Source organism: Delphinus delphis, chromosome 10, assembly GCF_949987515.2.
Source record: "Delphinus delphis chromosome 10, mDelDel1.2, whole genome shotgun sequence".
Lineage (NCBI taxonomy): Eukaryota > Metazoa > Chordata > Mammalia > Artiodactyla > Delphinidae > Delphinus > Delphinus delphis.
The window spans coordinates 96,162,058-96,175,264 of NC_082692.2; the positions used below are offsets into that span (position 1 = coordinate 96,162,058).

At 37.8% G+C, this 13,207-nt stretch overlaps 1 protein-coding gene across 1 annotated transcript in view; it reads right to left on the bottom strand.

Moving 5' to 3' along the window:
• Window positions 1–13,207, bottom strand: part of RAD18 (RAD18 E3 ubiquitin protein ligase) — a 113,365-nt gene that overhangs the window by 83,228 nt on the left and 16,930 nt on the right. Inside the window, exons 3-4 of the mRNA XM_060022964.1 lie at window positions 3,172–3,233; window positions 1,924–1,994 (exon numbers count right to left, since the gene is read on the bottom strand). Of these exons, the coding sequence (XP_059878947.1) occupies window positions 1,924–1,994; window positions 3,172–3,233 (133 nt within the window). The remainder of the gene's footprint in view (window positions 1–1,923; window positions 1,995–3,171; window positions 3,234–13,207) is intronic.

Here is a 13,207-nt window from a genome sequence, read left to right on the forward strand (position 1 = left end):
AGTGAGAGGCCCGCGTACCGCAAAAAAAAAAAAAAAAAAAAAAGAGTCAAGGGAAAAAAGAAAACAAAACACTTGTTTCCTGAAAATAAAGGGCAAAAGTTAGAAGAAAATGTAAGATCTGCGTGTCAGCCTCGTGCCTGAAGACCTCTGGAATTATTTCCAATACTCTTTTGTTATTCAGTTTAGAATATTAAATTTTTAAAAATCATAATATCATAAAATGGCAATGACAGATGGGAAGCACAGGAAGAAATAAAATCAATAAACAATATAAATGACTTACATTTTACTCATAAAATTAAACTTCCTCCCTCACTGATCTAAACCACATTTCAAACACGTAATTAAACCGATTACGTTGAATTTCAACCCTACTAATTTTGCAAATGAAGTACCACAGCACTTTAGATATGACAAATGTCCAAGAAATGTTCCCCATAAAGCAATTCCAAGAAGGCAAACAGAGGGAGAAACAAATGATAAAATCCGTCCCAAATCTACAAAGAATGCTTCCTACCCTGCCACACCCACTACAAAGAATATTTAAATAGCCTATTTCTTTGGGGAGGGAGGAGAGGAGAGAGCACAATCATTCCAAGGCCTCCCTTTAAGTTACCAAAGGGTCTATGAACCCAAAGATGCTGATCATTTATCTTCAACAAACAGATGCAGTTCTTCGTAACAGTCCCTTTTTCCTAGCAGGGAGGCTGTTATGCTTTCAATACCAGCTGAGGAAAAAATAAGCCATGAGATACAATTTTGCTGCCTCAGAGAAAAGCAAACAGCCGATCAATTCCTTTTTAAATACATGTCTCCATCTTTTCTTACCAACTTCAATATCTAACTGGTGAAGGACTTTAAAATAAGAAAAGCAATCACTTTAATTATGAGCACCAGAGAATCTCAGAGTGCCTTAATCTAGGAAAGTATACCACCTTCTTATGACTCTCCCTAGGGAAATAACCAACCAGCTGATTTCTAAAATGCCTTACTAGGCGAGTTCAGAGTACTAAATCTGATCATTTTTAGTATGCAAACCAATGAAAAAATGTGCAATTCTACTGGAAGAAATCTCTTTACATTTTTAGAAGTAATGTGATGAACCTCCAAGAACGTCCCAACAAGCTTGGAATTCATGTACTTAAGTATGTGGCCACCTAATCATTAACTAAACACAGTATGTTCCTAATAAAAACTCCAAAAACTCCTGCTTGGCTTGCATGATTAAAACCAAAAATAATTCAAGATACTGTCTGATAAAACATGCCTTTTTAAATCCCTCTGGGTGAGCACTGACTATCACCATCATACATTCGACAGTTAGGAAGTAGAGCTGCACTTTATGAAGCACCAGCAATCACACACTTCATGTTACACATCATTTTATACATGCCGAGCAAATCGGATTAAGAATTAATGGATTAACATATGACACAGAAACTATTATACATATATGTGTGTACACATACACATGCATATGCTACCCAGCTCTGTCCACTGAGAGGGTTTAGAAGCAATGACACCCCAGTAACAATGAGCATACCCAGCTCCAGATCCTGATTTCTAAATGCCATTCTCCAATAAAAGGACCCAGGGCTCCTCGGGAAAATGGTTGATTCTAATGCTGGGGCAGGGAAAATAAAAGATAAAGCTGAAGTATTTCTGAAATACTCGAAAGTAAGTGCCCAAATCTACATTTTAACTCTTGTTTTTCATAACAGGAGACTTTCTGTTAGGTAAAGGAAGAAAATCCTATTATGATTAGATTGTCCATATGTGATTAATGACTGTTGTTGCATCCCTTCTTTTACCCCCAAATATGCAGCCCTGCATTCCCTAATCCCGAAAAGTGCACAGAGTAAAGGGACGGACACATGTAAAAGGCAAAAGCAGTTAGGGATTAGTCACAAAAGAAAATCATACCGTGCAAAATTCAAGCTTTTTACCAGTTCATCTAATACGCGGTTATTTTTCAGGTCCGGCTCTGTGACTGTCTGGAAAAGAAAAACAACAGATAGAAAAAGGTCAGAAACAATAATTAACTTGTCATAATCTTGTTTTTGAAAACGTATGTCTCATCCTCCTGAGATTCCCCATCCCACTAAGTCTTCCAGGAAAACCTCAAAATAAAGTTCATTCATCTCATACTAATACGGAATTTTAAAACAGTGAATCACTATCTGCTGACTGGAAGTCCGTTTAAAAGCTCTCCAAAGCATCTGGTAAAAACATATGTACTCTGTACTAAGATAAAACCTAATATGAGCAAGAATCCTTCTTCAAAATGCCAGCACTCAGCTTTCCCAAAAATGTCTCCTGAAAAGCAGAACAGAGATGCTCTTTTAAAGTAATAACACAAGAGCCTTAGGTGCTCAAAGAGACTTTTAAAACAAGATTGGTGTTCAAGACTGCAAGAGGAAAACGATAAACCCAGTAGCTATCTAGCGTAAATGGCATACACTTTATCTCTGTGATGATACCATCTTGATGACAGCAGCATCCCTAGTTGGAAAGAGCTTAGACTTGGGAGCCAAACAAGTTCAGTGACATCCTGACACGATGCACCTACCAGAGGCACCAAACTAGAACCCAAACCCTTTCATTAGCCCCAGTGTCCTTTCTATCAGACCTTACTATCTCTTTTTCTTCTTTCTTTATTCCTACGTATGTTTACCTTCCCTTTTTACATACCTTTTCACCTATTTCCACTACATAAAATGCTTCAGAAACTTTAACAAGTTTCTTGGTGTTCTCCCTGAAGGTCTCATTTGGGAAAGAGGTAAGGGGCCAGTTAAGCTGAATCTTTGCCTTCTGCACAAATACTTAAACATCAATCTTTTGCAGATAAATGATCCTACCATCAGATTTTCTACCCAAGTTGAGAAATTATAAAAAGTGAAGAGCCATAAAAACACAGTTCATAAGATTTAAAGTGTCCTGATCTTAAAATTAGTTTTTTCTTCCTAAAATACATTTAGGTTATCAGAAATCTTTATGAAAAGTTGAACAAAGCCCAGTTCTCCATATATGTATTTTATAAGTCCTTTCTGAAACTGTCTTTGATATAGCTTCATTCAATAATTATACATCTTCCCTGGGCTTTTGTGTATACATGAAGCAGAAATATCTGCACCACTTAGTTTAAAGAAAAAAAGGAAAAGAAAAACTCACCACACAGCAAGTTGGACATTGTGTTTTATAGGACAGAAATTTTCTTATACAAAGAGAACAGTCTGCAAAAACACAAATGCAACATAATAAATTACTTAAGCTGGCTTTCATATATCAGAAGAGCATAGCATCCTGACAGTAAAAAGCAAGTTTCTAAAACTTAAGCCAATCCATTTTGCATGTGATCTTAAGGATTTTATGAGAAAATGAACCATGTCAAAAGTAATTCTAAAGTGTCCAATTAAAAAAAGAAAATCCAGTTCCATCCACACAAAAGGTTTAAGAGGTCCCCAGAATCTCTAGCTGGGCTGGCTGGTGAGTTAGTGCAGGAACATCTGGTATAGGAGATGCTTTCGAAGGCTCCTTTCAAAGCTGAGAAAGCTGGCCTCTGCCTCCAAGTTCAGTGTTAAGTGACCAGTTAGCTGGTAAGAGAATAACATCCCTCCAACTAACAACCAGCACTCCAGCATCTCCATAAGGGCAGTTCTGCATAACTATATGTCCCTTCTGTATGTGTAACTATCTCTTTTCTCCCGTCTTGCTTCACAGTGCTGCCTCATAAGAATGATAAAGAAGAATAACACTGACTATTTGCCTAAAAGAATCTTACATTGCCTCTTAATTTAGAAAAAGTCAGTAAACGGAACATTTCACATTTCACTTTTTTTTTTAGTAAAATTAAATTGCTTTTTTTTGGCTGTGTTGGGTCTTTGCTGCCGTGCATGGGCTTTCTCTAGTTGCGGGGAGCAGGGGCTACTCTTCATTGCAGTGCACGGGCTTCTCATTGAGGTGGCTTCTCTAGTTGTGGAGCACGGGCTCTAGGCACGTAGGCTCAGTAGTTGTGGCACACAGGCTTAGCTGCTCCACAGCATGTGGGATCTTCCCAGACCAGGGCTCGAACCCATGTCCCCTGCATTGGCAGGTGGATTCTTAACCACTGTGCTACCAGCGAAGCCCTAAATTGCTTTTTATTACAACACAAGCCTCAATTAATTTTGTGAGTCAAAAATCCACAAAAGAAAAAGAAAAATGACTGCTGGTCCATCTTTAAAATAGTAGTAATTTAACAGTGCCTAAAAGCCAATGATTTCACCTAGCAGTAAATATTTTGAGCATCTTCCATTTTCAAGTCAGAAAAAGTGCAAAGTAAATTGGCACTTAAGCAGATGAATCTATTAGTGAGAACATTCTCACTTAATGGTGTTTTATGGATTGGAGTTAAGTCCAGGCCCTCTCCCTCTTTAATAGCATGAATTTGGATCAATTTAACTGTCCTGCATTCTGCCACTGCACCCCACTCAAACCTTAATAGCAGCAGATATGCAAATGCAGTATTCACTACCTACACCCAAAAAGCTAACATAGGAAAACCGAATAAAGAAATTTAAAATGACAAATCCTGAAATGTTTAAGGAAAGGAACAGCAAAGTGGCTAGGATTCTGGGTCACCAATTCTAGTCAATCCAGGATGATAGCAGAACACGATAGCTAAGTCTGGCTTCTACTAAACTCTGGGGGCTTTTGTGTCATTAAAACAATTACAGATCCAGAGCAACTTTTAGTCTTGAGGGAACCTGTGACAACTGATGATTAGTAGAATGCCTATTGAATCATGACAGGTAGAGTATGAAAAATAAGTGCTCATAAAATAAATTATCTTTATTGGAAGTATTCTCCACTGAATTCCTCTTAGATAAAGAATGACATCAGTGACAACTGTATGTGACAAAGAAACATGAAAAAAAAAAAGAATGGAAGTAAAGGTTAATTTTTCAGCTGAGTTCACTGATTTCATAAAAAGTCAAGGCTTTCCTCCCTAAAATGACATAATTAAAATATATAGAGTAGACTTCCATCTCTGTCCAGGAGAAAGTAACCAATATCCAGAATTACCCTCCTTCTGTAAACAACTAAAATACCAAGGGAAAATATAAAACAACTCTTTCTAAATTTTCAGACTTTGGACCACAGTGCAGGGAGGAAAGCCAAAAGCCCATCAGTCTTGCTAGTTGAAAAAACAAAGATCAGAGTTCAGGGCAATCCAGGTAGCTAGAATTTGTAGGGCAGAGTACCAGAAAGAAAGATGCTACATACAGAAAGACCTCCAGAAATATGAATACAAATCCATTCAATTCTATGACTGAAGGCAAATCTGCACATACATGGGCGTGAAAATCCATAAGGCCAAACAAAGATCAACTTCCAGGGAAAGAACAATAACTGGAGAGGTAACAAAGCGTCAAGAGTTCATGAAATTTCTAGCAGGCAGGTTGGAGGAACCTCACTAAATGCATGGGCATTGAGTAGACACCCCAGAATGTCATGCCTTAGTATACGAATAAACTAGCCATAGAAAGTGGATGATGTCAGCAAGATGGCAGAACAGGAAGCCAGACCCTACTTTTCCCATGGAAACACAAATCAACAACAATACATAAACCAATTCCCTTTGTGAGAAATCCAGATACTAGTTAAGATGCTCCTATACCCCAAGGCAAGCACAAAACCAGCCACATCAGAGCCAGTAGAAAACTTGTGGCCCTCACTTGCCGGAGTTCCTACCCCTGGCTCAGCACCACATAATCAGAAAGACACTCCGTACTCCGGGGGAGGGAGCAAGAGAAGACTGAAACACATATGAAATGTTCAGACTTTTCATGTGGCTGCCCCAGGGACTGGTTTCCATCTTGCCTGAATCTAATCACTGACAAGAAAGGGGACCAGGTTGGAATGGATGAGAACAAAGGTGACGGTTTGCACGAGTAGTCACTCATTCACCATTACCCCTCCCCTGGGAGCGAGCAGGAGAAATTCCCACCTCTCAGCTTCTCTTGGGGAAGAACGTGCATCCAACATTCCAGCTTTCCAGCGGGCTGCCCAAGGGACTTGTGTCTATCTCACCCAACTCACAGTACTGAAGAGACCTGTCATACTCTAAATGCCTGGAGACTAACGAGAACAAAAAAGAGCTAGGACACTGCTCCAGAGGACCCACAATACAATTGGAGGCCGATATAACTCAGTGGCTTCTCATTTGGAGAGAAAGAGAAGAGAAAAGGATGCAACCAGTATTTCAGCTTTCCAACGGGCTGCCCCAGGGACTGTTTCTACCTTGCCTGACTTGGAGTTCTGATGGGACCTGGCATACTCTAGTGCCTGGGGGCCGCTAGGAACAAAAAAGAGCTGGGCAGTTTGCTGCAATTCCAAATACTCTGAAGTACCACAGATACAAGAAGCAGCAAAAGATTACACAGTAATGAAAAAAGAAACCAGCAAAACATCTCTAACTGTACTCATACGTCTAGAGAAGATCCATCCACAGAAAAGGTTTAAGAGGTCCCCAGAATCTCTAGCTGGGCTGGCTGGTGAGTTAGTGCAGGAACATCTGGCTTTCCCTATAGGAAGCTTGTCTGTAAATCCTGTACAAGGTGACTGTTTTTTCAAATGCATGGATCCCAACAGAGTAACAAGGCATACAAAGAAACAGGAAAACATGGCCAATCTCCAGAAACTAATCCTAAAAAAACAGATGTGTATGAATTACCTGACAAAAAATTTTAAATAACCATCATAAAGATGCTCAATGAACTAAGGAAAATGATGCATGAACAAAACGAAAGTATCAGCACAGACATAAAACACAAAAGAGAACCAAACAGAAATTCTGGAGATGAAGAATATAATACAGGTTTCCCCCACCACCTGAAAGTTGACTGGTCCTGTGAAAACTTTCATAAGCCAAAATGGCATAAAGTGAAAAAGTGAAGATGCACAAAATAAAGCAAGATGAAACACAGATACTCACAGACACAGTTCAAAGCTATGGCAGCTTGATGCTGCGATGCTGAGTGTAGTTGCCAGGGGTGCCACTCTCGCTGTTCAGGGTGCACACCACTTCTATTACAGTTCATTCAAAAAAAATACTGAAGGCTATTTTCACCTTTTGCCTTTTTTTTGTAAAAGTGAAAATCCTCTTCAGATTTCTTTTGGTTAATGGAAATTGGTCCTAATGTAGGTCTTTCATAAAAGGGAAGTGTTATAAAGCAAACTTTTGAAAAGCAGAGGATACTTGAAACTGAAATGAAAAATTTACCAGAAGAGCTCAGCAGTGGACTTGATCAAGCAGAAGAATCAATGCACTTAAAGACAAGTCATTTGAAATTATTCATTCATAGGCACAAAAAGGAAAAAGAAAGAAGAAGCCTAAGGGACTTATGGGACACCATAAAAGAGCACCCAAACACACAAAGCAAACACCAACAGAACTAGAGAAACACATAGCAAAACAATAATAGTAGAAGGTTTCAATGCCTCAACTTTCAATGATGGATAGGACAGAAGATCAATAAGGAAACAGAGGATTTAAACAATACAATAAACCAAAGGCATCTAATAGACATATACAGAACATCAGCAGAGCACACATTCTTTTCAAGTGCACACAGATCACTGTCCAGGAGAGATTACATGTTGAGTCAGAAAATAATCACATCAAGTATCTTTTCTGACCATAACAGAATGAAACTAGAAATCAATAGCAGAAGAAAAAAATGGAAAATTCACAAATATGTGGAAATTAACACACTCCCGAACAGGCAATAGGTCAAAGAAGAAATGAAAAGGGAAATCAGAAAATGTTTTAAAAAATGAAATCACAACACACCAAAACTTAAGGGATGCAGCAAAAGCACCACTGAGAGGGAGGTTTATAGAAGAAAATGGCTACACTAAGAACAAGAAAAAAAATCTCAAATAAAAACCTAACTTTACATACCAAGGAACCAGAGAAAGAACTAACTAAGCCCAAAGTTACTGAAAGAAAGGAAATAGTAAAGATTAGAGCAGAAATAAACAAAAGAGAATAGGAAAAAAAAAAATCAATGGAATTAAGAGTTGGTTCCTGAAAAGACTGACAAAGCTGACAAACCCTTAACCAGACTAAGAAAAAATGAAGACTCAAGGAAATAAAATCAGAAATGATAGAGGAGACATTAAAACTGATGCCACAGAGATAGAAAGAGTTAAAAGAGACTAGTGTGAACAATATATACGAACAAGTTGAACGTACCAAGACTGATTCATGAAGAAATAGAAAATATGAACTGACTTGAAACTAGTGCATAGACTGAACCAGTAGTCAAAAATCTGCCAACAAAGAAAAGCCTACAACCAGATGGCTTCACCGCAGGATTCTACCAAACATTAAAAGAATTAACACCAATCATTCTCAAACATTTCATAAAAATTGAGAAGGAAACACTTCCAAACTTATTTTATGAGGCAAGCATTATTCTGATACCAAAGACATTACAAGAAAACTACAGACCAATATCCCTGATGAAAAATCATCAACAAATATTAGCAAACTGAATTCAACCACACATTAAAAGCATCACCACCATGACCCAGCAGGATTCATTCCTGGGATGCAAGGACAGGTTGACATACAAAAATCAATGTGGGGCTTCCCTGGTGGCGCAGTTGTTGGGAGTCCGCCTGCCGATGCAGGGGACACGGGTTTGTGCCCCGGTCTGGGAAGATCCCACATGCCGCGGAGCGGCTGGGCCCGTGAGCCATGGTCACTGAGCCTGCACGTCCGGAGCCTGTGCTCCGCAGCGGGAGAGGCCCCAACAGTGAGAGGCCCACATACCGCAAAAAAAAAACACACACACACACACACACACAAAAAATCAATGTGCTACACCACTAACAGAACCAGGATAAAAATCATATGATCATCTCACAATAGATGCAGAAAAAGCATCTGACAAAATTCAACCCCCTTACATGATTAAAAAAAAAAAACTCAACAAAATTAGAAGGAAATTACCTCAACATAATAAAAGCCATTATGAAAAGCACACAGCTAATATCATACCCAATGATTTCCATTAAGATCAGAAGCATGGCAACAATGCCCACTCTTGCCACTTCTATTCAACATAGTACTTGAAGTCCTACCTAGAGCAATTAAATGTTAAAAAGAAATAAAGAACATCCAAATCAGAAAGGAAGAAGTAAAATTATCTCAGTTCACAGATGACATAATCTTATATGTAGAAAATTCTAATACCACAAGAAAAATCGTTAGAACTAATAAATGAATTCAGCGAAGTTGATGGATACGAAATCAAAATGCACAAGTCAGTTTCACTTCTAAAACTAGCAATCCAGAAAAGATATTAAGAAAACAATCGCATTTACAATAGCATCACAAAGAATAACATAATTAGGAATAAACTTAACCAAGGCGGCAAAAGACAAGTACACTGAAAACTATAAAACACTGCTGAAAGAAACTGCAGAAGACACTTCCGTGTTCACTGACTGGATAACTTAACATTGTTAAAATGCTCGTACTAACAAAAGCAATCCACAGATTCAATGCAATCCTTATCAAAATACCAATGGTATTTTCTGCAGAAACAGGTAAGTCAATTCTAAAATTCATATGGAACCACAAAGGACCTTGAATAGCCAAAATAATGTGAAAGGCAAAGCTAGAGGTCTCACATTTCCAGACTTCAAAACATATTACAAATCTACAGTAATCAAAATAATATGGTATTAGCATAAAGACAGGAATGTACACCAATGGAATAGAGAACGCAGAAATAAACCCACACATAGGCAGTCAAATGGTCCTTGAAAAGGGTGCCAGGAGTACACAATGGGGAAAGGACAGTCTCTTCAACAAATAGTGCTGGGAAAACTGGATTTCCACTGTAAAAGAATAAAGACTTGAAACTATAAAGCTGCCTGGAGAAAATAAAGGGAAAAAGCCTCATAACATTAGTCTTAGGAATGATTTCCTGGATATGATACCAAAAGCACAGGCAATAAAAGCAAAAATAGACAAGTGGGACTTCATCAAACTAAAAAGCTTCTGCAATCAACAGAATAAAAGAACTTATGAAACATAAGAAAATATTTGCTAACCATATACCTGATGAGTTAATATCCAAAAATATCAAAACATACAACAAACGCCTGTAACTCAATAACAAAAAAACATGTAACCTGATTAAAAATGGGCAAAGAACTTGAAAAGGCATTTCTCCAAAGACATACAAATGGCAAACAGGTATATGAAAAGATCGTCGCCATCACTAACCATGGAGGAAATGCAAATCAAAACCATAATGACATCATCTGTTAGGATAGCCACTATCAAAAATAAGAAAAAGAAGAAAAGAAAATAACAAGCGTTGGTGATGGCGTGGAGAAATCAGAACCCTTGTGCACTGTTGATGGGAATGTAAAATGGTGCAGTCACTATGGAAGAAAGTATGGAGGCATTTCAAAAAATTAAAACTACAGTTACCATATGATCCAACAACCCACTTCTGGGTATTGATCAAAAAGAACTGAAAACAGAATTTCAAAGAGATATTTGCACTCCTGTGTTCATAGCAGCATTATTCACAAGAGCCAAAAGGAGGGAGCAACCCAAGTGTCCACCAGTGGATGAACAGATTAAAAAAATATATGCTCTCTATAGACATAAAATGGAATATTATTCAGCCTTAAAAAAGAAGGAAATTCTGTCATATGCCACAACATGGATGAACCTCGAGGATATTAAGCTAGGTGAAATAAGCCTATCACAGAAGGACAAATACTGCATGATTATATTTATATGCAGTATCTAAATGAACTCATATAAGCAGAAAATAGAATGGTTGTTGCCAGGGCCAGGGGGAGGGAGAAAAGGGTAGCTGCTGTGCAACAGGTACAGAATTTTAGTCATACAAGATGAAAAAGTTCTAAAGACATGCTGTACAACAATGCACATATAGTTAACAATACTATACTATACACTTAACAACTTGTTAATGGAGAAGGTTTTATGTTATGTGTTTCTCATCCTTCCCCCACTATAGTCCTATAAAAAAGTTTACTCTAGATTCATCATGACAAAGCTTAGAAACAAAACTTGACAGAACCAATCTGATCCTTCCACAACAAAAAAAGAAGCCTTCCACAACAAAACCCAACACTCTAATAAAGTATACAACAAAATGTAAACACTCAAAAATGTGAAAACTACAATGGAAAGCATCCAATCAAAAATTACCAGAAATGCAAAGAAGCAAAAAATAATGTGCTCTATAACCAGAAGTATGTGGGGGGGGATGGAATCAATCAATAGATAGTTTTAGAAACAACAGAGATAATGAATTAGCAGACAGTGAGGTTAATCTAGCTGTTAGAATATGTTCAATATATTCAAGGATTAAAATAGACACACACACGAACCTAATAAGGAAAGAAATGGAAGACACTAAAAAAGTAAAATTCCTAGAGAGGAACAATACAATATCTAAAATGAAAATTTCACCGGGTGAGACTAACAGTTGATGAGACAGTGCAGAATAAAAGATCAATAAACTTGAAATCATAACAAAATAAATTATCCAAAATTAAGCACAAAAAGGATGGGGGTGGGGAGAGATTACCAAAAAGGAAAAGAAAAAAAAACCAGAGCCTCAATGTCTATAGATTAACATAAAGTAGTGGAATAAAGTTAATAAAGGTCTAACAAAGTGTAATCTGAATTGGAGCTCGGGTGTGGAGGTGGGTGTGTAAACAGAAAAATACTCAAAGAGAAAGTGTTAAATTTTTTCCAAATATAAACCCATAAACTGAAGCAGTTCAATGGACCACAAGCAGTACAAACACAAAGTAAATCACACTAAAGCACATTACAAATTTCTAAAATCTGGTAATAAAGAGAAAATCTGAAAAGCAGCCAGAAGAAAAATGACACATTATATACAGAAACCTATAAAAAAAAAAAACCTAACACACCTGGTTTCATCTGAAACTAGTCAAGGCAGAAAATTGTAGAATGACATTCAGAAAGGAGAAAAATTTAACTTTGAACTGCATACCCACTGAAAACACCTTTCAAAAAGCAATGAAATAATTTTTTCAGGGAAACAAAAGCTGAGAGAATTCTTTAGCAGCATGCTGGTGCTACAAGAAATGCAACAGAGAAAATATAAACGACATAAGAAGAAAACGTTGATGTATACAAAGGAGAGTATAAGAAATGATAAATGTGTCTAAATATAAAAGACTACTTTTTCATTTTTAAATTTGTCTTAAAAGATAATGAGCTGTCTAAGGCAAATACAGGGACTTCCCTGCTAGTGCAGTGGTTAAGAATCCACCTGCCAATGCAAGGGACATAGGTTTGAGCCCTGATCCGGGAAGATTCCACATGCCACAGAGCAACTAAGCCCACGTGCCACAACTACTGAGCCTGAGCTCTACAGCCCACAAGCCACAACTACTGGGCCCATGTGCCACAACTACTGAAGGCTGCGCACCTAGAGCCTGTGTTCTGCAACAAAGAGAAGCCACCGCAATGAGAAGCCCACACACCGCAACGAAGAGTAGCCCCCACTCGCTGCAACTAGAGAAAGCCCGCGCTCAGCAACGAAGATCCAATGCAGCCAAAAGTAAATAAATAAATAAGTAAATTTATAGAAAGTAAATAAATAAAGCAAATATAATAACAATGTATTGTGTCTGTAGTATATGTGCACATCATAAAAGGAAAGACAACAACAGGATGACAGAAGGGGGGGAACAGAAGCACACAGTTGTATACCCATGGCATTTTCACAGAAATAGAACGAACAATCCTAAAATTTATATGGAATCATAAAAGACCCCAAGTATCCTAAGCAGTCTTAAGAAAAAAGACCAAAGCTGTATGTATCACACTACCTGACCTCAGAGTATACTACAATGCTACAGTAATCAAAACAGCATGGTACTGGCACAAAAAGAGACACATAGATCAGTGGAACAGAAAAGAGAGACCAGAAATAAACCCATACACTTATCATCAATTAATCTATGATAAAGAAGGCAAAAATATATAATGGGGAAAATACATTATCTTCAAAAAAAGTGGTGCTAGAAAAACTGGATAGTTACATGTAAAAGAATGAAATTAGAAGGCAGAGTCAAGATGGTGGTGTGGGAAGACGCGGAGTTAGCATCTCCCCACAACTAGGGCACC